Source organism: Tachyglossus aculeatus, chromosome 21, assembly GCF_015852505.1.
Source record: "Tachyglossus aculeatus isolate mTacAcu1 chromosome 21, mTacAcu1.pri, whole genome shotgun sequence".
NCBI classification, from domain to species: Eukaryota; Metazoa; Chordata; class Mammalia; order Monotremata; family Tachyglossidae; genus Tachyglossus; species Tachyglossus aculeatus.
Genome location: NC_052086.1, coordinates 4,508,778 through 4,535,845, shown reverse-complemented (window position 1 = coordinate 4,535,845; position 27,068 = coordinate 4,508,778). Strand labels below are relative to the sequence as shown.

The 27,068-nt window shown below is 48.3% G+C and overlaps 1 protein-coding gene and 1 non-coding gene across 3 annotated transcripts in view; one reads left to right on the top strand and one right to left on the bottom strand.

Moving 5' to 3' along the window:
- KIAA1671 (KIAA1671 ortholog) overlaps positions 1-27,068 on the bottom strand; it is a 111,362-nt gene that overhangs the window by 25,723 nt on the left and 58,571 nt on the right. The window contains exon 1 of one of the 2 annotated variants that reach the window (XM_038763175.1): positions 19,132-20,420. The exons of the other annotated variant lie outside the window; for it this stretch is intronic. Coding sequence (XP_038619103.1) covers positions 19,132-19,416 — 285 coding nt within the window. The 5' untranslated portion in view covers positions 19,417-20,420. Of the gene's footprint in view, positions 1-19,131; positions 20,421-27,068 lie in introns of those variants that run through there. 2 annotated transcript variants of the gene reach the window in all.
- Positions 4,522-4,659, top strand: LOC119943006. Its single transcript, XR_005455495.1, has one exon. It is a non-coding gene; the product is annotated as a small nucleolar RNA SNORA7 (small nucleolar RNA).

The window sequence follows — 27,068 nt, the reverse complement described above, 5'->3', positions numbered from 1 at the left end:
ACTTCTCTGGGCCTCAGTTACCTCATCTGTAAAATGGGGATTAAGACTGTGAGCCACACGTGGGGCAACCTAACTAGAATCTATCTCAGCACTTAGAACAGTGACTGGCACATAGAAAGCACTTAACAAATACCATAATTTGGGCACATTCTCCACTCACCATGAGTTTACAGCCTAAAGGGAGGCTAATCCATCCTTTACTCTGCACAGATCACTTTCCAACAAAAACGTTCAGTCCAACAAAAACGTTCAGTCCATACCTCCCCACTCCTGAAGCACCTCCAATGGCTGCCCATTTACCTCCAAATCAAACAGAAATCCCTCACCATGGGATTAGAGCCGTCCATCAGCTCGCCCCCTCCGACCTCACCTCGCTGATCCCCTGCTGCAGCCCAGCGCATACACTCGCCTCCTCCAGTGCCAGCTCACTCACTGAGCTCCCATCTCATTTACCTCATCGCCGACCCCTTTCCCACATCTTCACCCTAGCTTGGAACTCCCTCCCTGTCCATAACCACCATACCATCATCACTCTCTCCACCTTCCAACCATCACATCTCCTCCAAGAGGTCTTCCCGGCTTAAGCCCTCTTTGCCCCGCCTCGCTTTTCCATCTGCGTCTATTGACTTGGATTTGTGATCATTGAGAATTTCATTCATTCAGTCGTATTTACTGAGTGCTTACTGTGTGCACAGCACTGTACTGAGTGCTTGGAAAGTACAATTCGGCAACAGATAGAGACAATCCCTACCCAACAACGGGCTCACAGTATGCATCCCACCCCCTACCCCACGGCATTTATGTACATATCTTTAAATTATACATTATAAATCATTTTATTCACATTAATGTCTGTCTCCCCCTCTAGACTGTAAGCTCGTTATGGGCAGGGAATGCGTCCATTTATTGTTATATCGTACTTTCCCAAGCGCTTAGTACAGCATTCTGTACAGAGTCAGCACATACTAAAGGCCACTGACTGATTGATTCTGCCTCACCTAGGCCCTCAGGCATACACATGTTAAGTACTGATCTTTCAGGCCCTATTAAATCACGATCCTAATCATAATAATTGTAGCATTTATTAAGCCCTTACTAAGTGCTAAGCACAATACTCCGCGCTAGGGTAGATACAAAATCATCAGGTCCTACAAGGGCTTCAGAGTCTAAGGAGGAGTGGGAACAGGTATTGAATCCCCAATTTCCAGATGAGGCAACCGAGACCCCGAGAAGTGAAGGGATTTACCCAACGTCCCACAGCAGACAGGTGGTGGATTCAGGATTAGAACCCAGGTCCTCTGACTCCCAGGCCCCGGCTCAGTTAGTTCCCTTGGCCATGCTGCTTCTCTCCTGCTTCTCAAGCCCCAAGTCCTGTCCATTTCCCCTTTTCCTTCTTTCTCCAACCTGCGATTTATTTTAGTGTCATGCTAGAACATAGTAAGCTCCTGGAGGGCAGGGGTCATGCTTACTACCCCTATTGGGCGCTCCCAAGCACTCAGTACAGTGCTCTGCACACAACAAGTGCTCAGTAAACACCTTTTTTGGTGAATTGATTATACATTACCTGGCACACAACAGTCACTCGATAAATACTGTGGATTGATCGATACAGGCTTGCGACACAAAGGTAAGAACCTACACAGGGAGCCGTGGACAAGAAACTGCCCGACGTGTGCCTTTTTAACAATCACGCTATTTACTAAGTGTTCACTATGTGCCAAGCACTGTGCTACGCGCTGGGGTCGTGCTGAGCTAATCAGTTCGGATGCTGTCCCTGCACCACATAGGGATCACGGTCTAAGAGGAAGGGAGGGCAGTTATCTGCCTTTTAAATTCTGTTTAAACTCTAGATCCCAGAAAGTCTTTGAAATAAGTGAGATACGCCTACGAGAGTCCCTTTATGAGAGCTTGTCACAAACACTAGACAAGTGTTATTTATCTAAGTACTTTAAAAATAATCCCGCATTTAGAATTTCTAAATTACCTTCTCAACCCATATTTATGGAGTCGGAGTTATGAAGCAACATCTTCTTGTGGAAGAAAATTTGTTTAGAGGAAATGGAGTTAACCATCCACCCAACCTTTTGTTTAGGGTGTTACCTTCTCCCTGGAGTAGTAGACGTGACACTATTTTTTAAACAACTCCAGTGTGCAAAGCACTGTACTACGCTGCAGCCTGTGTCTGGATACTATGATGAGGGAAAAGATCAGTGAATAAGATGTAATAGCCATCAACATCATCATCATGGTAGTTGTTAGGCACCTACCATGAGCTAAGCATTATACTAAGCACTGAAGTAGACATAAAATAATCAAATCAGACACAGTCCGTGTCCCACACAGGGCTCACAGTCTAAGGAAGAGGGAAAACAGGCACTGAATCCCCATTTTCCCAGTGATGAAACCAAGGCCCAGGGAAGTGAAGTGACAAACCCAAGCTCGAATGGAAGGCATTCGATGGAGCTGGGGTTAGAACTGACTACCAGGCCTGGGCTCTTTCCACCTGGAGTTATAATAATAATAACAATAATAACAACAACAACAACAACTATAATAATAATAATAATAATAATAATAATGGCATTTGTTAACCGCTTACTATGTGCCAAGCACTGTTCTAAGCGCTGGGGTAGATACAGGGTAATTAGGTTGTCCCACATGGGCTCACAGTTTTAATCCCCATTTTACAGATGAGGTAACCAAGGCACAGAGAAGTTAAGTGACTTGCCCAAGGTTACACAGCTGATAAGTGGTGGAGCTGGGCTGAGAACTCACGACCTCTGACTCCCAAGCCCGGGCTCTTTCCACTGAGCCATGCAGCTTCTCTAAAGTGGCCTCATGTTATGTGGCCTAATGGAAAGAGCCCGGGCCTGGATGCCGGAAGAACCAGGGGCTGCTAATCCTGGCTCCTCCATTTGCCTGCTGGGTCACCTTGGGCAAGTCACTTCTCTAGGCCTCGGTTTCCTCATTGGAAAAATGGGGATTTGATGCCTGTTCCGCCTTCCTACTTGTCCTGGGAACCCCACGTGGTATAAGAGCTGGGCCTGAACTGGTTTGCTTTGTATTTACCCCACCACTTAGAATCGTGCTTGACCCACAGTAAGTGCTTAACAAATACCAAAATAATAATATTATATAATAATAAAAGCACTGACCCAATAGCTGATCCTGTTCAATCCCTGTTGATGATGATGACGGCATTTATTAAGCGCTTATTATATGCAAAACACTGTTCTAAGTGCTGGGGAGGTTACAAGGTGATCGGGTTGTCCCACTGGGGGCTCACAGTCTTAATCGGCATTTTACAGATGAGGTAACTGAGGCTCAGAGAAGTCGAGGGATTTGCCCAAAGTCACACAGCTGATACTTGGCGGTACCTGGATTTGAACCCATGACCTCTGACTCCAAAGCCCGTGTTCTTTTCACTGAGCCATGCTGCTTCTCCCTCCGACTTAGAATGTGAGTCTCATATGGGACCTGATGAACTAGTATCTAACCCAGCGCTTAGTATAGTGCTTGGCACAGTCAGGACATTTCCACTGAAAACCCAGTGCTGTTTAGTGGTTAGAGCCCGCTACTGGGAATCTGAGAACCTGGGTTCTGTGCCCAGCTCCATCACTGGTAGACTGTGTGACCTCAGACAAGTCACTTCACTTCTCTGGGCCTCAGTTTCCTCAACTGTAAAACGGGGATTAAGACTGTGAGCCCCACATGGGACAGCAACTGTGTCCAACCTGACTAGCTTGTATTTCCCCAGTGCTTTGTCAGTGCCTGGCACACGGTAAGTGCTTACATTAAAAAAAACAAACAAAAAAAACAACAAACAAACCCAAATCCCTCAACTGCGATAATGGTTATCCTGGCCAACTGGAGTAACTCCGTGAGTTGGTGGCTCAGACATCCGTCTCGGAGGGTGCGTGAGGGATCACCCGGAGAATCGTTTGACATTCATTCCTTGTCTGGCTTTCACGGGGGTGGCAAAATCCATTCTCATTTCCCGAGCTGAGTATTGCTTAATGCCAGCCTGCCTGGAGTTTGGCGTTCTTTCGCTGGGCTTTTCCCCCAGCGGTGGAGTTAGGGGTTGGAATCCCGAATTTCACAACTGACACTGTGAGGCTGACTGAAAAAACAAGAGAACCGGTCCCATCGCTCCCAAATGTCCTCATCTGCCTCACTTCAAAGCCCTGATTACTGGCGGTTGGGAGGAGTTGGGTAATTATGGTATTCCTTAAGCTCTTACTTTGTGCCGAGTGCTGTGCTTAGCGAGACATTTCAGGGGATGGTCCCTCCCGCCCAGATTGCGGCCTGGGAGAGGAGACGCCCAGGCCTGACACTAGCTGAACTTCCTATGAGCCTCTGCTCCGGGCTGGAAAGGGTGAGGGAACAGTGGTAATGGGACTGGGGTGGGAGGGAGGGAAGGGGAGGGGGTCTTCCCCACTTTTGGACTGGAGGACGACAGCTATTGGGATCGTGGACTGAGTATGGAGGAGCCTCAAATTCTGCTCCTCTAGCCACAGTACTCCCCTCCCGGGATCGCACCTGGAGAGTTTCCATTCCTCTGACAGTCTTGGCTACAGGAGGGAGAGTCAAGCGGAGGCCTACCCATTCCATTCCTAGCTTGGCCAGTGGCTAGCGAGTGGAAGGCAACCCGCTACAAGTCAAAACTCCCCTGTGGTGGGCAGTGGCGGCGTGGGAGACAGTCGAGGGCAGAGATTCAAGTTTACTGGGTGGAAGAAGGCAAGGGTAAACCACTTTCATATTTTTACCAGGGAAACTCTTTGGATGCACTACCAGAACGATCGCAGATAGAGAGTGGGGTGTTCTGGGAGATGCGTCCATGGAGTCACTCTGGGTCGGAGACGACTCGACAGCATAAAACAAGAAAAGACAAGCCACAGTACTCTTTTTTTATGGCATTTGTTTAGCATTTCCTATGTTTCAGGAACCGCAGTAAGTGCTGGGGTAGATACAAGCTAATCAGGTTGGACAGCTGTTGCTGCATTCATTCATTCAATTGTATTTATTGAGCGCTTACTTTCTGAGCGCTTGGGAAGTACAAGTTGGCAAGTTGCCGTATGGATCGTCAGCTTTCTCTTTCATGCCATTTTTATCGTTTCAAGTTTCTCACGTGTCCATCGCCAACTCCCTCCTCCCCTCCCACCTTATTCTTCGGTTGCGAAGCAGCGACCGTGGCAAATTCTTACTTGCGCAATTTTCCCCAGGTTTAAGTATATTACTTTGCACCTAATCAATCCATCGACGGTATTTATTGAGTGCATAACTGTGTGCAGGGCACTGGACTAAGCGCCTGGGAGAGCTCCTTACAACAGAATTGGTAGAGCGGTTCCCTGCCCACAAGAAATTTACAGTCTAGAAGCTTACAATCTGAAGGAGGAACTTTAATAAATACTACTTCTACTAGTGGCTATGCTAAACCTAGAGATGGCTTCTTGACTCTTGACATCGATCAACAGTATTTATTGAGGGCTTAACAGGTGCAGAGTACTGTACTAAATGCTTGGGAGAGTCCAACAGAGTATTGAAGACAAGATCCCTGCCTTCAGCAGTTTATAATCTAGTAGGGGGAAGACTAAAATAAAGTAAATGAGAAGCCTAGTGGAAAAAGCCTGGGCCTGCAAGTCAGGAGTCGAGACCTGGGTTCTACTCCCGGCTCCTCCATGTGTCTGCTGGGTGACCCTGGGCAAGTCACTTGACTTCTCCAGTCTTCAGTTCCCTCATCTGCAAAATGGGGGTGAAGACTGTGAGCCCCACGTGGGAGACGGGTGATGTCCAACTCGATTTGCTTGTATACACCCCAGCACTTCGTACAGTGCCTGGCACAAAATAAGCACTTAAATACCATTTTCAAAATAATGATAACAAATTACAGGAAGGAGAAGCAGTGGAGTAAGTCAGTCAGTCAATTCTATTTATTGAATGCTTACCGTGTGCGGAGCACTGGACTAAACGTTTGGGAGAGTACAATATAGCAACAAACAGACATATTCCAGCCCCTAACAAGCTTAGGTACTGCGGGGGTGGGATGAGTGTTCTGGGGTGGGAGTGGGGTCCCAAGTGCCCAGGTGATACAAAAGGGGAGAAATAAGATGGGGAGATGAGACATTTGTCAGGGAAGGCTTCTTGCAGGAAATGTCACTTTAACAGGGTTTGGAAGATGGGGAGAAGGGACGTGACACAGCCGGATGTGAATGGGGAGGGGGGTCCCGGCAGTTGGGAGAGGGGCATAAGGAAGGGGTCAACGGCCATGATGATTAAGTATGGATGCTACACATCAAACTTTTTTTAAAAAAATGGTATTTGTTAAGCGCTTACTATGTGCCAGGACCTGTATTAAGCACTGGGCTAGACACAAGCTAATCAGGTTGGACACAGTCCATGTCGCACATGGGGCTCACAGTCTTCAACCCCTTTTGAGAGAGGAGGCAACTGAGGCCCAGAGAAGTGAAGTGACTTGCCCAAGGTCATACAGTAAGCAAGTGGCAGAGCCGGGATTAGAACGATTAGAACCTAGGTCTTCTTTTTTTTTAATAGCATTTAACTGCTAACTATGTGCCAAGCGCTGTACTACACGCTGAGGTAGATCCAAGCTAATAGGGTTGGACACAATCCCTACCCCACATGGGACTCACAGTCTCCATCCCCTTTTTCCAGATGAGGTCGCGGAGATAACCAAGATTTCAGAATAAGCAGGACGGGGTTACTTCATTCTATACAGAGACTAGGGATCATTTGGTCTATGCAGACGCTCCAGCTTATTCATTTGATCATATTTAACTGAGTGCTTACTATGTGTGCAGCATTGTACTAAGCGCTTGGGAGAGGACAATACAACAATAAACAGACACAATCCCTGTCCACAACGAGCTTACAGGCCAGGCTAGAGCTTAGGAAAGGGAGGTGAAAAGGTGACGGGCTATGCGGGGTGAGGAAATCACGAAGAGCAGGGCAAGTAGGGTAGGACCCGAACCCCCAAAAAGGAATATTTTCTCATGGCCTTCTCGGGAGAAGAGATGTTCACCTCCTGGCTAGCCAATGGCATCTTAATGCCACACAGACAGCCACAGTTAAAGACGCACATGAGATCTGCTTTTGCGTTCAATTCTTGATCCAATATTTTAAGAAGTGTGAGTAAAGGAAGAAAAAAAAGCCTGCCTCAAATTGGGTATCATGAAGAAAGCATGGGAAGTTATTTTTGACCCACTTCAAAATATCGGATAGGCTGAGAGAATTTTAAATGGAAGGGATGAGGGGGAACCAAGAGATGGATGCAGTAATGATAAATGGATAGTACTGGCTGAAATTCACCAAGATGCATGGATGCCCCTGATTTGTATTAGTGGAGAGAGCTCTGCTCTTGGAATCTGGTCCCCAATCTGCCTGCCAGTGACTGTACCATTAATGGTGAAGATTTTGTTGGGGTTTTTTATGGTACTTGTTAAGTGCTTACTATGTGCCAGGCACTGTACTAAGTGCTGGGGTAGATACATGATAATTATCTTCTAGACTGTGAGCCCACTGTTGGGTAGGGACTGTCTCTATATGTTGCCAGCTTGTACTTCCCAAGCGCTTAGTACAGTGCTCTGCACACAGTAAGTGCTCAATAAATACTATTGATTGAATTAGGTTGGACACAGTCTACATCCCCTACTGGCCATCACAATCCCCGGGAAGATCGGGGGAATCACCAAACGAGAGCAATCAGAAAAGAGGTCATAGCCATGGCAGGGAGCAGGACAAGGACAGGGACTGTGTCCGATCTGATTATCAGGAACACCCCAGGTAGTAAGCACTCAACAAAGGCCCTTAATAATCTTAATCAATCCATCAACGGTACTGGGGCACTTACTGTGTGCAGAGCACTGTACTGAGCGCTCAGGAGTGTACAAATACAACAGAGTTGGTAGAGGGGATTCCTGTCCCAAAGGGAGCTCACAGTCTAGAGATTATTAGGTGAGAAAGGGGAATCCTGATGGATTAGGAATGTGCCAGAAGAAGTCCAGGATCGGGGAACTCATTTATCGCTTGCAAATCAGCCACTCGTTTATGATTCAATAATATCTACCCGGCCCAACTTAATAATCAAAATACCAACAAGAGTTGTGGGGCACGCACTGCAGAGAAGTTCAGGGAGGTACAATGAAGAGGACAAACAGAAGGAGAAGTGGCGTGGCCTCACTGATAGAGCTGGGTTGGGTTTGAGAGTCAAAAGGATCTGGGTTCTAGTCCCCACTCCGCCACCTGTCTCCTGGGTGACTGTGGGCAAGTCACTTCACTTCTCTGGGACTCAGTACTCTCTTCTGCAAAATGGGGATCAAGATTATAAGCCCTGTGGGGAAATGGACTGTGTTCAACCTGATTAGCTTGCATCAACTCCAGTGCTTAGTATACTGCCTGGCACATAGGCAGCGCTTAACAAATATCATGTAAAACAAACGAAACACTTGCAATTCCAACGTGAGCTCGCCACTGCAAATGAGTATGACTTGCTATGGAATTTGGGTCACCACCACCACTTCCCACCCCCAAAAAAACACCTCTCCCTGAAACACAATAGCAACAATGATAATCATGACTGTGGTATTCGTTAAGCATTTAGTATATGCCAAGCACTGTACTAAGCGCTGGGGTAGACACAAGATAATCAGGTCCCACATGGGGCTGTGAGTCTTAGTAGGAACTATTCTGAATAGTGGAAAGAGCCTGGGCTTCAGAGTCAGAGATCATGGGTTCAGATTCTGGCTCTGCCAACTGTCAGCTGTGTGACTTTGGGCAAATCACTTAACTTCTCTGTGCCTCAGTTCCCTCATCTGTAAAATGGGGATTAAGACTGTGAGCCCCCCATGGGACAACCTGATCACCTTGTAACCTCCCCAGCACTTAGAACAGTGCTTTGCACATAGGAAGAGCTTAATAAATGCCATTATTATTATTATTATTATTTTGCAGATGAGGGAACTGAGGTCCAGAAGTGAAGTGACTTCCCCCAAAATCACCCACGAGACAAGTGGTGGATCCGGGATTAGAACCCAGGTCCCCTGTCTCCCAGATCCAAGCTCTTTCCACGAGGCCACGCTGTTTTCCCAGCCACCGAAAAAAAGAGGGCGAGTGAAGCCATTTCCTTATCTCCCACTTTTCATCCAGGCTGCCACTCAGACGCCCTTTAGAAAACCCAGCCCTCCCTGCCGGTGTTGAATTTATCCTGTCAGGGGCCTCCGATTTCACAGCCCTCATTCTTCCGAGATTACCGCACGCCCCGAAAGTGAGCTCATCCTTCTTCCTCAGGAAAATAAGAGGGCCACTCTGGTCCTGTTACTACTTGCCCTCTTTCTAGAGACTCAAATCGGGTGGCTCCTTCTCTTTGGCGTGGCTGTCTTTGTCGGTGCCAAGAAGTGCACCACTGTAAAGGCCTTGAAACCTCCCGGGGTAAACACCAAGATTTCCCAATGGGATGGTGCCCATCAGCTGCCGGGGTCCCTGCCCACGTAAGCGTTTGACTTTCATTCATTCATTCAATCGTATTTATTGAGTGCTTACAGTGTGCAGAGCACTGTCCTAAGTGCTTGGGAAGTACAAGTTGGCAACATATAGACCCAGTCCCTACCCAACAACGGGCTCACAAATTCCACCTGACCAATCGGTTTGCCCCTCACTGGCTGGCACTGCCCATATACATTTTTCATTTTCTCATATTAATGTCTGTCTCCCGCTCTAGACTGTAAGCTAGAAGTTGCGTGGCCTAGGAGTCACAAGGAGCGGGCGTCAAATATCGGCACTGCCACTTGTCGGCTGTGTGCCCTTAGGCAAGTCACTTCACTGGGTCTCACTTCCCTCATCTGGAAAATGGGTCTGGGAGCCCCATGTGGGACAGGGACTCTGTCCAGTTCCATCACCTTGTATCTACCCTAGCGCTCAGAACAGTGCTTGGCACATAGTAAACACTTAAATAATACAATCATCGTTACTATTAACCTCGTTATAGGCCGGAAGTCACCTGCGGTGGAGACCGGAATGTGGTGCTGTCACCCCGAAAGGAGTGGTTCTTTTGGGGAAAAAGTTTTGTAAGACTGGGGACCCAAGAAGACAAAAGCAAAAACAGGCCCCGACGTTACAAACGGCACATACAACGACGCAACAAGAGACATCCTTTGTGCTCGCACAAAGCTGTCAGGGTTGTGGAACCTGCCCTGGTCAATTTGATGGCACGGGGACCTATAGGGTGAATCTCTCCCGACAACTGTGTCCTTGCGGCGCATGGAGAAGCATGTGAGTGTGTGACAGATGAGTTTGTGTGTGTGTGTGTGTGTGTGTGTGTGTGTGTAGCTGTGTGAATGCTGAAGTATTGATAATATGCTCTCACCGACCCAGAGTTAGAGAACAGATTCCACTTATTTTCCCAGCCAACACCTCTCCGAGTACGAGTTTATCGTGTGGAAGAAGGGTCGCCTCTGAGAGATTAAACAAGCGACCTAATGTTTTCTGCAAAAGGTTTCTGTCCTTCGGGAAAGACAGACTGCAATCCAGATTTCCTTCCTGACATTTCTACTGCAGGATTTCCTGGATCATCAGGTATCGCTATTATCGTATGAAAAAACAAACCTTGACCACCACTGAGCGAGGAAAAGGAAAGGGTGCGGGGTAGGAGAGGAGAGAGTGGGAGGAGGATGGAAAGGAAAACAGTGAGGAGCTCAAAAGGCCTCACGTAGGTGGCTTTGGATGCCTAAAACTGAAGCACTGTCAACAAAGAGCAGCGTGGTCAAGCGGAAATAGCCCGGGCCTGGTGTTGAGGAACCTGGGTTTGAATTCCAGCTCTACCGCTTACCTGCGGCGTGACCCTGGTAAAGTCACTTCGCTTCTCTGGGCCTCAGTTTCCCTATCAATAAAACGGGGATCCAATCCCTGTTCTCCCTCCTACTGTTAACGTCACGTGGGGAGGGGTATGTGCTTGACCCTTTTTTAATGGTATCTGTAATGTGCTTAATATGTGCCAGGCACTGTAATAAGCGCTGGGGCAGATCCACGCTAATCAGGTTGGACAAAGTCCCTGTCCCACACGAGGCTCCCAATCTTAATCTCCATAATAGCATTTGTTAAGCACTTGCTATGTGCGAAGCACTGTTCTAAGTGCTGGGGTAGATACAAGGTAATCAGACTGTCCCACATAGGGCTCACAGTCTTAGTCTCCATTTTACAGATGAGGTAACTGAGGCCCAGAGAAGTGAAGTGACTTGCCCAAAGTCAGACAGCTGATAAGCAGCAGAGTCGGGATTAGAACCCACGACCTCTGACTCCCATGCCCATGCTCTTTCCACTAAGCCATGTTGCTTCTCCATTTTCCAGATGAGTGAACTGACGCCCAGAGAAGTGAGCTGACTGGCCCAAGGTCACACAGCAGATAACCGGCAGAACTGGAATTAGAACACAGGTCCTGCTGAATTCTAGGCCCGGGCCCTATCAACTAGGCAACACTGCTTCTCCAGGTGAGGTTGAAGTGAGGTAGTCAAGAGTGAGGTCCGGCTATGAGGTAAACCTTTTTTTTTTTTAAATGGTGTTTGTTAAGCAGTTACTATGTGCCAGACACTGTTCTACGTGGTGGGGTAGACACTAGGTCATCAGGTTGGACACAGTCCCTGTCGCACAGTGAGCTCACAATCCCCATTTTACAGATGAGGAAAGTGAAACCTATGGGGCACTGAGGAAAGTGAGGTGGTAACGGGGGTGGTGTGGAGGGAGTGCATAATCCGGAGAGAGGGGCTGTCACTGGGGAGAGGGGCGTCCGAGGAGCGGAGAGGTGGACACTGAACACAGAAGTGAATTCTCTGAACCGTCCTGGATGACAGGAGAAAACCGCCAGAGACCCTCGAGCCTGAACGGTTTAACGGCAATCTCCCTCTTGCTTCTGGGATCTGTAAATCTCACCGGTTTAAAGATCCGAATAAATCGGCTACCAGCCGATTCGACTTGGAGGATTTCACCCCAGTCTGAAGTTAAACATAGGTATTTGTGAGCACCTGACCAGGGAAGTCCCAGTTCGAGTGTTTCAGAAAATCGGGCATCCCGGGAGCTTGTTGAGAAATGACCCTCAAAGGACTTGGATTTAGTTCTAGGTGTCCTACAGGTTTATTCAAGTATTCTGCACAGAGTAAGCACTCGATAAAAGCTAACGATTTTTAGCTCAGAGAAGCAGCGTGGCTCAGTGGTAAGAGCACGGGCTTGGGAGTCAGGGGTCATTGGTTCTAATTCCGGCTCTGCCACTTGTCAGCTGTGTGACTTTGGGCAAGTCACTTGACTTCTCTATCTCATCTCAGTTATCGCATCTGTAAAATGGGGATTAAGACTGTGAACCCCATGTGGGACAACCTGATTACCTTGTATCCCCCCAGCCAGCGCTTAGAACAGTCCTTCACACATAGTAAGCATTTAACAAATGCCATCGTTATTATTATTATTAACAACTGATCAACTGGGACCCAAATCCCTCCTGCTGGATCAACAGCATAATCCTAACAGTAACGAAAATAAATAATATTAATTACATTATTTGTTAAGCGCTTACTTTGTGCCAAGCACTGTACTAAGCACTGGGATAGATAGACGATAATAAGGTCCCACATGGGGCTCACAGTCTGACTATGAGAACTTGTACCTGTTTGGTTTTCTTGTCTGTCTCCCCATCTTCTAGACTGTGAGCCCGTTGTTGGGTATGGACTGTCCTATTTGTTGCTGAATTGTACTTTCCAAGCGCTTGGTACAGTGCTCTGCACACAGTAAGCACTCAATAAATACAAATGAATGAATGACTGAATGAGAACAGGTTCTGAATCTCCATTTTGCAGATTCAGAAACGGAGGCACAGAGAAGTTAAGTGACTCCCCCAAGGTCAGCCGGTAAGTCTGTGGCAGAGCCAGGATTAAAACCTAACTCATTTGATAAAGAAATCCGTTTTATTTTCTTAAATGGCATTTGTTAAGCGCTCACTAGGTGTCAAGCATTGTACAAAGCCTTGGGGCAGATAAAAGTTTGGACCCAGTCCCTGTCCCACATCCAGCTCCCAAATCCCCATTTTCCAGATGAGGGAACTGAGGCCCAGAGCAGCGTAGTGACTCGCCCGACGTCACACAGCGGGCAGGTGGTGGAGCCGGGACTGGAACCCAGGTCCTCTGACTCCCAGGCCAGGGGGGTTTTTCCACTAGGCCACGTGGCTCCTCGGTCTTAAAAACCATTGCCGGCTTACAGGGCTTTAGCACGTCTGAAATATCACCATTCGCCCTAAAGGTACACATTCCAAGTAAATTGGTCTCCTAACTTGCCTGCCTCTTCCTGCTTTTGTACCTTTGGAACAATGCATTCGTTTTCGCTGCATTCCTCCTTTCAATAGCTGGGTGTGCCCCATTTTAAACAAATGATTTCAAGTTGGAAGAGGTCTCCAAGAAAAATGGACCCACCTTGGAAATTAATCTTAGGCCTCTGGGATGCAGGTTTCTCGCACGCAGTCCTGTGACAGCCTGCGTCTCGACTGAGCATCGGTTACGTGGGGCCTCGTGGGCATCACGACAGAAGCTTTATCAAATACATCTCCATCACAGGGGGCTTGGTACAACGCTTGGCACATAATAAGTGCTCAGTTATCATTATTACTACGCTGTTCATCGAGCACGAGGGATACGGTTCCCGATCAATGATTGTACTCCCCCAAGCGCTTAGTGCAGCGCTCTGCGTGCAGTGAGCGCTCACTAAATACAACTGAATTAATCCATCGACTGATAGCTTTTGTTGAGCGCTTACTCTGTGCGAAGCACTTGCATAAACCCACAGAACAGCAGGGATTAAGTTCACAGGTGCCAAACCCAAATGCCTCATAGTTCCTCTAGGCCAGAACTGTGGCCTGCAACTACTATAGACTGTAAACCCGTCTAGACCGTAAGCCCACTTTGGGCAAGGAACATATCTACCAATTCTGTGGCACTGTCTTTCCCAAGAGCTTAGTTCAGTGCTCTAGCACACGGTCAGGGCTCAATAAATATCACTGATTGATGACTGTAAGATTTCTTCCTGAAAAAAAGCGAAAAACTGAGTCTTGTTGGGATCCTACGACATTATGTTTCTGACTGAACGTACCCAGAAATGGCCATCCATGAACCGAGAAGGAAACCGTTATGCCTCATCTTCACGAACCTAGATGGTATGCTCCCTTATAGATGGTAAGCTCCCTGTTGGCAGTGAACCTGCTTACCAATTACTTTGGATTGTCCTCTCCCAAGTGCCTACCAGAGTACTCTGCTCACTTTACGTGCTCAATAAATACCGCTGATTGACTGATTCACTTTGGGTTTTCCCAAAAAGCTGTTTCGACCATCCTCTGAGGGAGAAAGGGGAGCCCTTCAAACACACTTCTAAAGATGCTGGTTCTCCCCCGACAACTCGGAAACTTGCCTATAAGAACTGAAAACCGCCTCGAGTGAAAGGAACAAAATCCTCGTTTGACCTCCCCAGACGCTTCACGGAGGACGGGCCGGGGATTATGCCTTTTGCTTTCACAAAAGTAGTTTCTCTCTCAAATCCTACTAAGAGAAGGAAGAGCATTTTACGTGGGCTGATGGGACACTTCCGGAATGCTACTGAAGCTGTCGAGGGATGCGTGTAAAAAATGTTGGGGCGTCAATAGACCGTGTGATAAAACTATGCTGGCATTTTCACTATAAGGAGCCTGAAGTGTCACTTTAAACCAGACTATTACAGGGAAAGCAACACGGTGGACAGAATACAGCCCGGACCTGGGAGTAAGAAGGTCATGGGTTCTAATCCCGGCTCTGCCACTTGTCTTCTGGGTGACTTTGGGGAAGTCACTTCACTTCTCTGGGTCTCAGCTGGCTTCATCTGTAAAATGGGTTTGAGACTCGAAGCCCCACGTGGGACAGGGATGGTGTCCAACCTGATTTGCTTTTATCTACCCCAGCGCTTAGTACAGTGCCTGACATGTAGTAAGCGCTTAAATACCATAATTATCATTATTATCATAAACTGGTGAATAATTTGGACTGCAGGCCCACAGGGAGTCTCTGGTCTGTATTTCGCCAGTTCTAAGATACATGGGCCTCTCACAGAACATTCTACTTTTAAGCCCCTAAACGATCACTTTTCTGTAGATAAAATGTCTTTTAATTCACTCATTCATTCAATCGCATCTTATCGGTGCTTCCTGTGTGCGGAGCATGGTACTAAGTGCTCGGGAGGGTACAACAAAGTTCGCTGTCTGCAATGAGTTTACAGTCTAGAGGATGAGTTTACAATCCAAGGCTCCATTCAAGGCACAGTTGATATTTCCCTGATTGCAGGATAAAGGCTCCTGGAAATCCTTGTACTTTTCACAAGCCATTTTACTTGAGTCACCTTCTGCCAAAATCTACCTTTCTTGACTTTATAAAGCTATGTCCACCCTAGTCAACCAGGAAATGGAGAAGGCAGTGGCCATACAACCTCTGCTTAAAACCTGAGTGGATGGGGAGAATTTTCCTCAGATCATCTCTTCTAATAATAATCATTCATTCATTCATTCAATCGTATTTATTGAGCGCTTACTGCGTGCAGAGCACTACTAAGCACTTGGGAAATACAAGTTGGCAACATATAGAGACTGTCCCTACCCAACAACGGGCTCACAGTCTATAAGGGGGAGACAGACAACAAAACAAAACATGTGGACAGGTGTCAAGTCATCAGAATAAGTACAAATAAAGCTAGATGCACATCATTAACAAAATAAATAGAAGAGTAAATATGTACAAGTAAAATAAATAGAGTAATAAATCTGTACAAACATATATACAGGTGCTGTGGGGAGGGGATGGATGAGCTGGAGAGGAGCAAGTGTCCCAGAGTTTAAGAGAGGAAATGGGCAGCTGGGGTGGAGGGGATGTCAGGTCATCGGGAACATCCTTGTGGCTAGTCAAGTCCCCAAGACATAGTGTAGGAGAGAAGTTACTCAGAAAAGTGGAGGTGAAACCTCAGTCCACTTCTCCTCTCCCATTTTCCCTGGGCACCGCAGCCAGATTGAAATGGGGACAAAGGTTTTTTTCAGGAAGGACGGGATGTGGACCTAGTGGGATGGGCACAAGATTTCCACAATCTAGTCCCAGCTCTGCTACTGACCTGCTGTGTGATCTTGGGCGAGTCATTTTACCTCTCTGAGCCTGTTTCCTTCTTTGTAAAATGGGGAGACAACAGATTTTGACCCGCTGTGGTCAGGGATTATGTCCAATCTAATAAAATTGAATCTATCCCAGCACTTTTAATAAATACTATAACTAGTGGTTGTAGTGGGTGGTAGAGGTGGAGGACATGGGCTTCAAAAGAAGCGAAGATGAGGGACAAGAGGGGATGGGACAGTGAGGAGGCCAACTCTTCCCCATGCCAACGCTCCCCCAAGAGTGGGTGGTGGGGGCAGGGAGGGGCAGGGGTGTGTGTGTGTGTTTGTGTTTTGGGATGGGGGGGAAGAGACAGCATCATCAAGCAAGAGCCACGAGAAGGAGGGAACGGGGCAGAAATAGATGGAGGATTAAGGTGAGTTTGTCCAAGAAGCAGGGGTTCTAAAGGCCACACCTAAACTGGATTATAGGGTGAGACGAGAAACAAGTATTCACAGCAACCCCACCACAGACGACACTCTTAAGAAATCGCTTTAATCATTTCTGGGGAACAGTGGCAGGCTGTACAAAGAAGGGTCTTGTTTTAAGAGCCTACCCACAGCAGGAGCAGGAAGTAGACACTTCCCTCCCACCCCACAGTGGTCTAAAAACCATGCAAACGAGATGAACAAGATAGGGCAGGGATGGTCACTTCAGCACATAGGCCTGAAATGGGTGGCAGCTACAAAAGTAGGGTGTTCCTGCAAAAAGACACGAGATTGGCCCCAATTGGGAGAGAAGGCAGCACCTCTGGGCCAAGAATCATGATTCTGTGGCATCCCCGGCACCCACCACCCCCCGACCACCAGTAAGCCACAAAGAGAAGCCAAAGTCTGGACCTGGAAAGGAGAAGTTGGGTCTCAGACACTTCAGTCCTACAGAGGGGCAGGGCTGCGGGATAAAGATTCTGGTTTCATTCATTCTCTGCCCATCATAACTGTGGTATCTGTTAAGTGCTTACTATGTGCCGGGCACTGTACGAAGCACTGGGGAGGAAACAAATTGGGCTGGACACAGTTTCTGACATTATTATTATGCTATTTGTTAAGTACTTGCTATGTGTCAGGCACTGTAGGAAGTACTGGGCTGGATACAAGCAAATTGGGTTGGACACAGTTGCTGTCCCACAGAGGGGTCACAATCTTCATCCCCATTTTACAGGCAAGGGAGCTGAGGCACGGAGAAGGGAAGTGGCATGCACAAAGTCACACGGCAGACAAGTGACAGAGCCGGGATAACTACCCAGGTCCTCCTGGCTCCCAGGCCCAGGTTCTATCCACTAAGTCGTAATTATAGTAATTACAGTATTTGTTAAGTACTTACCATGTGCCTGGCACTGTACTAAGCACTGGGGTGTATACAAGTAAAGTGGGTTGGACGCAGTCCCTGTCCCACGTGGGGCTCACAGTCTCAATCCCCCTTTTACAGATGAGGGAACTGAGACACGCTGCTGTAAAGGATACCTGACCATCAGAGTGAATACCATTAGAGTATGGAGGATAGACAGCTTTTACTTAATAGAATTAGGAGTTCCTGTGACATCCCTTCCCTCCCCCACACCTCCCACTTTCCGGATGTGGCTTTTTCCCACTAACCGGAGATATTCTGAGCATCTGTTTCGGCATCACCAGGCTCAGGAAGCAGTGCCGTTTTAATTGTCTTGCATCCATCCATCGATGCTATTTATCGAGGGCTTCCTGGGTGTGGAGCACTGTACTGAGTGCTTGGAAGAGTAATAATAGTAATGATGGTACGTGTTAAGCGCCTACTGTGTGCCAAGCGTTGTTCTAAGCACCGGGTGGATACAAGTTCATCAGGTTGGACACGGTATGACAGAGATGACAGATACGATCCCTGCCCACAACTGCTGGTCGACCTGGGGTATTTACTGAGTGCTTACTGAGTGTGCATAGCACTGAACTAAGCGCTTGGAAGAGATGAGTACAACAGAGTTTACAGACACGATCCCTGCCCATGACCAAAGGTCAGTTGATGGTATTTACTGAGCGCTTACTGCATGCGGAGCACTGTATTAAGAGTTTGGATGGCTATGATACAACCTAGTTGGAAGACATATTCCCCAGCCACAGGGAGCTTCTAGTACGGAGGGGAAGGCAGAAATTAAATTACAGCTGGGGGAAGCAGCAGAATCTAAGCTAAGTGGTATTTGTTCGGCGCTTACTAAGTGCCAGGCACTGTACTGAGCACTGGTATGGATACGAGCAAATCAGGTTGGACCCAGGCCCTGTCCCACATGGGCTCACAGTCTTCATCCCCATTTTACAGATGAGGGAAACGAGGCCCAGAGAAGTGAAGCGACTTGCCCAAGATCACACAGCAGACAAGTGGTAGAGCCAGGATGAGAACTCAGGTGCTTTTGACACCCAGGCTCTATCCACTAGGCCATGCTGCTCCTCACCATAAGCGCTTAGTACAGTGCTCTGTATGCACAAAGCGCTCAATAAATACGATCAAATGAATAAGTTCAGTGCAGGGTGGGGTGATCAATACATTTTCTAGGACTACTGATACAGCATATCTATCTTGGAAAGAACAGACTTGGGGACGCAGCTTGGCCTAATGGACACCGGGCCAGGGAGTCTGCAGACCTGGGTTCTAATCCCAGCTCTCCCAACTCCTTGCCTGATCAAGTCGCTTTGCTTCCCTGAGCCTCGCTTTCCTCAACTTCAAAATGGGGACTCAACCCCTGTCCTCCCTCCTGCATGGACTGAGAGCCCCCGTCGTGGGACAAGGGCGGCATCTGATCCGATGAACCTGTCTCTACCCTGGCGCTTAGAAAAGTGCTGGACCCATGGTAAGCTCTCCCCTGATACCACACCACCCCGGTTGTGAGGGGGACAGACCCAACCCAGGGTTTCCCGCCCGAACCCCAGACACTACCGAGTGAGGAAAAGGAAGGGCCGCTTACGAGATCCCGGGGCTCAGAACCGGCCTGCCTCTTCCTCAGCGAGGAGAACCTCTGCTGGCTGCGGACCGAAAACCTCCGGAAGGATTCCCGGCTGCGTGACGCCAAGTGCCTGAAGGAAGTCGTGCGCTTGAAGGGGGTCCGGCCCCCCGCCTCGCCCCCGGCCCTCTCGTGGGTGACGGCCGTGGTGACTAGATTCAGGGCTCCCTGGAGAGACCTTCGCACCGTGCCCATCCACTGGCTCACGTGAGTCTGGGCGACCGTCAGTTTGTCTCCCAGGTACTCCATCGCCTCAGAACGACCGAGAGGAACCCTTGTGGCTTCGGCCGCGGCCTTCCCCTCAAAATCCCGATCCGGCTCAGAGAAGGACGCACTCGGTCGAAGCCTTCGAGAGCGGATAACTGAGACCGGATTTTTTTATTTTAAAAAAAGGATTGATTTTTTTCCAATCGGGATTTCTAAATGCACACGAGGGCGGGAGGGAGGATTTTCCCGGAAGCGTTCCCAAGTTAAGAAAGTGAAGCCCGCCTATCTCTCGCTTTGATCTTCGCAGACTGGATTTGCAGGGAATGCCCCCCAGAAAGAAAAACGGAGGGAGCGGGTTTCATCTCTCAACATGCCAGTCGCTCAGAAGCGAGGCACCAGCTAGGGAAACGTCATCTGTCTCTGGCCCGTGGAAATGGGGACCGGGTTCCTTCGAAGCCGGCTCTCAGAAGGCTCGATTTTAAGACGCTGTGGCTTCTTGGGGAGCAAGGGAGGAATAGCGGAACAAACTTCTGGTGCTTCCGCCCTCCCCCTTCCCCCGAGACAACCCCCAACTTCTTCAGGACCTGCTCTTCATCTCCACTGGACGTCGCTTCAAGACGTCCCGTTTCCGGATGCCAAGGAAGGACCCCCCGGGTGGGGTGGTCACCAGGAGGGAGACAGAATCCTCTGAGTCTACCGGCCGGTGCTCTACGGTGACATCAGCTCCTCCCTGGAGCGGGGGACTTCTCCGGCGAGGAAAACAGCAGGAAGGAAGCCAGACAGGGCAGCTGGATAAAGGGGGGCCGGTGTGACCCCCATCGTCCTCAAGTGGCTACTCTCCCGGGCTCTTCTCGGAATTCTCAGGTTGCCTCTGCCCCCATCGTGGATGCCCACTCTGCTTTCCTTCTCCCGGGTTGAACGCTAGAACTCCTCCTGTTTTCTTCTCCGAGCGGGCAAGGTGTCGCTTACGCCAAGACGACCACCCACCTCCACCTGGCCCCGGCTGCTTCCACCCCCCCACCCCTGAACTCTCTCCCTCGGGAGAGGGCGATGAGCTAGGTGACACAGCCGCAGAGGGTCTGGCCGGGAAGGTTTGGGGCTGGGCTTTATTATAGTACAGGCAGGATTGCCATGGCAACCCGGGGAACAGCATCTAGCTGGGCTGGGAGGAGTGGAACCGATCTATTGGAATGATTCATAGTTTACATAGATCACGTGGACACCTCGCTGCGCTTTAACCCTTGCCGTCATGAAGGGGTTGGGAACGGGGGGGGGGGGGGGGGGTTCGGATTCTAAGGGTCGGCGTTTGGGGATAAAAATGAGATGGGGAAGTCGACCGTTGTGAGCTGGGGGAGGGGTCGTTGGCAGGAGAAAGGAAGGAAAAAGCAAGGGATGCAGAAGTATCAATTGAATAGTTGCCAAATTCCCAAAATGTTGGAGGCCGGGGGTCAGAGTGGAAAGAGGTGAGGCTGAGTCAGAAGGAGCCTGGCTCTGTCACTTGCCTGCTGTGGGATCTCGGACAAGTCACTTTGCTCCTCTGGGCCTCGGTTTCCTCATCTGGTAAAGGGGGATAAGACACCTGTTCTCCATCTCAGGCTGAGCGCCCCGTGCGGGACAGGGATTAGGTCTGATGGGACTGCACTGGACAGTGCTTGGTACAAAAGTGCTTAACAAAACACCACCGTTGCCAGTAGTATTGATTCTTTAAAAAGGCTTTTTTTTCCATTTTTGTAAATGCTTCAGCATAAGAGAAAAATGTTTCATCTTGTTACATGGAAGCTTAATAATAATAATGATAATAATAATGATGGTATTTGTTAAGCACTTACTATGTGCCAAGCACTGTTCTAAGCACAGAGGTAAATACAAGGTAACTGGGTTATCCCACGTGGGGCTCACAGACTTAATCCCCATTTTACAGATGAGGTAACTGAGGCACAGAGAAGTTAAGTGACTGTCAAAGTCACACAGCTGATAAGTGACGGAGCCGGGATTAGAACCCACAACCTCTGACTCCCAATCCCGTGTTCTTGCCACTGGGCCATGCTGCTTCTCTTACGAGACAGGTATTCATGTTTCTCAGTGAAGTTTGATAGAAAATAACACTGGGGTTTGTCTCCACCACTAGGGGCTCTGGCAGTTTTTGAAAGAGGAAAATAGGGACAACAGTACTAATAATATAACAATAATAATAATAATTGTATATGTCATGCACTTACTATGCACCAGGTACTGTACTAAGCACCGGGGTGGATACAAGCAAATAAGGTTGGACACAATTCCTGTCCCAAGAAGGACACCCAGTCTCAATCCCCATTTTACAGATGAGGTAACTGAGGCAAAGAGAAGTGACATGACCAAGGTCACACAGCAGAAGAGTGGCAGAGCAGGAATTAGATCCCATGACTTTCTGACTCCAAGGCCTGTGAGATTTTCATTCCCCACTTCCTTGATAAGGTATTTTGAGCCCCCTGACACAAGGAGTCATTTTGGAATTGATTTCTGCACTGTGAGGGGTTTTAAAAGGTCACTGAACACATAAAACCTTCCCCCAGAAGCCTGCTGTCGAAATTCAAACACTCAAATCAAACGGCAGCCAAAACATGACAACCTGGTTTCCCCCAAATCATCCCAACATAAGCACTGAGAGGGTCTCCCCAGGACACAATTCGACCTTCACTATAGCACAAGAGAGAGGAAAACAAGCTAACTGCTATTATTATTAGGATGATTATTATTATATTTATTAGCACTTAGTATGTGTCCAGCATCGTACTAAGTGCTGGGGTAGATACATGTTAGTCAGATAAGACACATTTCCTTTCCCACATGGGCCTCACAATCTAAATAGGAGGTCCAACAGGCACTGAAGTAGTAGTAGTATTTATTGAGCATCCACGAGTGCAATCGATCGATGTTACTTATTGAGTGCTTATTGTGAGCAGAGCACTTTACTAAGTGCCAGGGAGAGTAAATGTAACAGAGTTGAGAGACACCTTCCCTGCCCACAAGGAGCTTCCAGTCTAGAGAGACAGTGTACTCAGCGCTTGGGAATAACAAGGACTCCTCCTGTACCTTCCCAAGCGCTTAGTACACTGCATTACAATCGGGGGGCACTCAGTAAATACCACAACGACTGAGGATGGAACCTCCCGTCAGAACCACTTCCTAGAACTGCCAATCAGAGACATTGAAGCATGGCACTGGTTCCTCCGGGAAACCAGGGAAACAGCCCTGTTTGGGGGTATGATCTATCAGTCAATTAATGGTATTTACTGAGCGCTTACCGTGTGCAGGGCACTGTACTGAGCCCTTGGGAGAGGGTGATAACAACAGGATCATCTACGCACTTGGATCTGTGACCTTTGGGCATTTGCTATTTGCTCCACCCCAATCCACAGCACTTATTCATTTATTCATTCAACCATATTTACTGAGCGCTTACTTTTTGTGGAACACTCTACTAAGTGCTGGGAAAGGACTATCTAACAATAAACAGTCATATTTCCCACCCACGATGAGCTCACAGTCTAGAGGAGGAGACAGACACCAATAAAAATAAATTACAGAAATGTACATAAGTGTCGTTGGGCTGGGAGCAGTACATATCTTTAAATCTTATATTATAAATTACTTATTTATATTAATGCCCGTCTCCCCTTATAGACCATGAGCTTGTTATGGGGAGGGAACGTGCCTCTTGTAATAATAATTATAATTATAATTATAATTATAATTATAATTATAATTATAATAACAATGATGGTATCTGTTAAGTGCTTACAATTCTGCCAGGCACTCAATACAGAGCCCCGTGCAGAGAAAACGCTCAATAAATACCATGGAGTGATCAAAAAGAGTTGGTGGACTCGTTTCCTGCCCGTAACGATCACCCGATCTAGCAGTCTCGGTGATGAGCCCCGACGTTAACCTCTGTCTTTTTTTATTTCCTTCCACGCTTTATTTTCCGAGATGTTATCAGAACCTTAAGTCACCTGAAAAACTGGGGCACTCGACTGCTTATTCTTCCCATGAGCCTTTTGGGGGCCAATTTTGTCCTGTCACAGAAATACTTGAGGAGTGTTATTTTCAGGGATTGTGTAAGTGACAGCGGTCCCCGGGCAGCAGGTGGTGGGGAACCGTGAGGTCGGTTGCTATTTCATGAACGGCAAAGTCCACGCCACTGAGCACGAGGCAGGCTTGAGCCTGCCATGGGGCGGGGGGTGGGGGCGGCCCCTCGGTTGCCGGCGCACCCCGAAAGCACAAGGACAGAAAAAGGGATTCCCTCTGGACTTAGCGGGGGCTTCGGTCGGGTGCCCCTCTGTCCGAGTCTTGATCGGGACCTGGGTTCTAAACCCGGCTCCACCGCATTTCTGCAGTATGACCTTGGACGAGTCGCTTCACTTCCCTGGGCCTCATTTCTCTCATCTGTAAAACGGGGATGAAGACTGTGAGCCCCATGTGGGACAGGGACTGTGTCCAACCCACTTTGCCTGTATCCACCCCAGTGCTTAGTACAGTGCCTGGTACATAGTAAGTGCTTAACAAACACCACCATTATTATTATTTGTGGAAAGAGCCCAGGCCTGGGAGTTATGGAACACTTTAATACCACCATTAATATTACTCCGATTATTACAGCTTGTATCCGATCCTTGCCCCCTCACTTGTAGAGGCACTCGGGACGGAGATTCTCCCTGCAGCAGAGAAGTAGTGCATCCTATTGGCTAGAGCCCGGGCCTGGGACTCATCCTTTAGACTGTGAGCCCACTGTTGGGTAGGGACTGTCTCTATATGTTGCCAACTTGTACTTCCCAAACGCTTAGTACAGTGCTCTGCACACAGTAAGTGCTCAATAAATACGATTGATTGATTGATTGATCTGCTGTGTGACACTGGACGGGTCCCTTCACTTCCCTGGGGCTTAGTTTCCTCAACTGCAAAATGGGGATACCTGTTCTGCCTCCTACTTAGGCTGTGAGCCCCATGCGGGACAGGGACTTTGTCCAACCTAATTAACATGTTCTGACCTGAGTGCTTATACCAGTGTTGGACACAGAGTCCAACAAACAAATACCATAAAAAAAACCAACTGACAACACCGGCCCTGATAATGAGGGCGGTAGTTAAGGAAGGCGGCCGGGGCTGGTACATCCCTATTCTCTATTTGTTCATTCAGTCGTATTTGTTCATTCAGTCGTAGCTGATGTCACCGTAGAGCACCGGCCGGTAGACTCAGAGGATTCTGTCTCCCTCCTGGTGACCACCCCACCAGGGTGGGTCCTTCCTTCCTTGGCATCCAGAAACGGGACGTCTTGAAGCAACGTCTTGAAGCGTCTTGGGCTCTTAAACAGTGACATTCCCTGCCCATAATGAGCTCACAGTTTAGAGGTGGGGAGACAGACTTTGATACAAATAAATAAAATGACAGACAGAGACGTAAGTGCTGTGGGGCTGGGAGGGGGGAAGAGCTAAGGGAGCAAGTTGGGGCAATGCAGAAGGGAGCAGGAGATGAGAAAAGGGGGGGGCTTAGTCTGGGAAGGCCTCTTGGAGGAGATGGGCCTTCAATAAGGCTATGAAGGGGGGGAGAGTCATTGTGTGTCGGCTTTGAGGAGGGAGGACATTCCAGACTAGAGGCAGGACGTGGGTCAGGGGTCAGCGGCGAGACCTTAGCTCGCTTAGACCTTAACCTCATTGTGGGCTGGGAATGAGTCGGCTACTTCTTTCGTATCATCCTTTCCCAAGCACTTAGTCCAGGGCTCCGCACACAGGAAGCGCTCCATAAATACCACCGACTGATGGATGGTGTTTCCTGTCACTGTTTCCCATCAGCCCCTGGCCGGACTGATTCTTAGTCTCCCTTCAGGCCTGCCCCGAGACCAGACAATAACACACTGAGAAACCGGTGTCGTCAGCCACAACAAAACACCTCCCCTGCTTCCCTCTCTGGCAGGGGAACCCAGCTCACACAATCAATAATGCTGGCAATCCTCGCTACTTCCCTGCCATGAAAGCATCCACCCACAAGGCCGTTCTCTGGAGCGGATAGTCTCGGGTGTCAGAGTTGGGAACATTATCCTGTTGGGATTTTCCAGCTGCCCGCCCGTTAGAGTTGAAGCTCCTTGTGGGCAGGGTCGTACCTCACGCTTGCTGGTGGGAAGCAACATGGCCTAATGGCTAGAGCCTGGGCCTGGGAGTCAGAAGGACCTGGGTTCTAATCCCGCCTCCACCACTTGTCTGCTGGGTGACCTTGGGCAAGTCACTTCACCTTTCTGTGCCTCAGGACCCTCATCTGTAAAATGGGGATGAAGACTGTGAGCCCATGTGGGACGTGGACTTTGCCCAAACTGATTAGCTTGTATCTACCTCAGTGCTTACAACAAGGCTTGACACATACTAAGCGCTTAACAAATACCATTAATAACTTTCCTAAGCGCTTAGCACTGTGTGTTGCATACTGGGTGCTTAATAAACACCACCTCCACTCCTCCTCCAACGTCACTATTATTATTATTATTGCATTTGTTCTGTGCTTATTGTGAGTCAAGCACTGTACTAAGCCCTGGGATAGATTCGAGTTAATCTACATTATTTGGAGTGAAAAGTACATATTTACATATTTATTACTCTGTTTATTTATTTATTTATTTTACTTGTACATATCTATTCTATTTATTTTATTTTGTTAGTATGTTTGGTTTTGTTCTCTGTCTCCCCCTTTTAGACTGTGAGCCCACTGTTGGGTAGGGACTGTCTCTATATGTTGCCAACTTGTACTTCCCAAACGCTTAGTACAGTGCTCTGCACATAGTAAGCACTCAATAAATACGATTGATTGATTGATTGATTGAAGTAGCAGCATGGACCATTGGAAAGAGCACAGGCCTTGGGAGTCAATGGACCTAGGTTCTAATTCTGGCTCTGCCACTTGTCTGCTGTGGGACCTTGGGCAAATCACTTCACTTCTCTATGCCTCAGATTCCACGAATGTAAAATGGGGATTCAATACCTGGTCTTCCTCCTACTTAGACTGTGAGCCCCATCTGAGGCAGGATCTATGTCCACATAGGAATAGGGTCAAATTAGGAGACAGCAAACAGGTACTGAAACCCACCTTCCGGATGAGGTAACAGAGGCCCAGAGAAGTGAAGTGGCTTGCCCAAGGTCACACAGCAGACGAGTGGCAGAGCCGGGATTAAACCCTGGTCCTCTGACTCCCAGGGCCGGGCTCTATCCACCAGGCCACGCTGCTACTTCTCACTCCAAAGAAAGGAGAAAGTGGTTTAATGGAAGGCTGGCTCAATTTCCCTAACAGTTGCATGCTTCGCTTTCTGTCAGAACACCCCCTCCGAGACTCTGGCCCCTCAATAAAAGAAGAATCTAGTGTCAAGAAAGGACCACTCTCTGATGAGGTCAGTGTCCATGGATAGCAGAGTGACCAGGAAATCATTCATCATTTATGATCTCAGAGGTTACCAACCAAGGTATGAGGCTGATATGCTACTTCCACCTACCTAATCATCGCATTAGTATTAGATCATTTATTTACCTGGCAAAATTGGGCCAGAACTCATCAAGTCGTTTCTTAAAGGCTCGGGGCCTAAGCGAAATCTTTGGAGAAGCAACACAACCTGAAACTAACTGCACTTAGCAGAATTAGAGCAGAGGCCCTTTCCCCTTCTGAAGAAATTAGA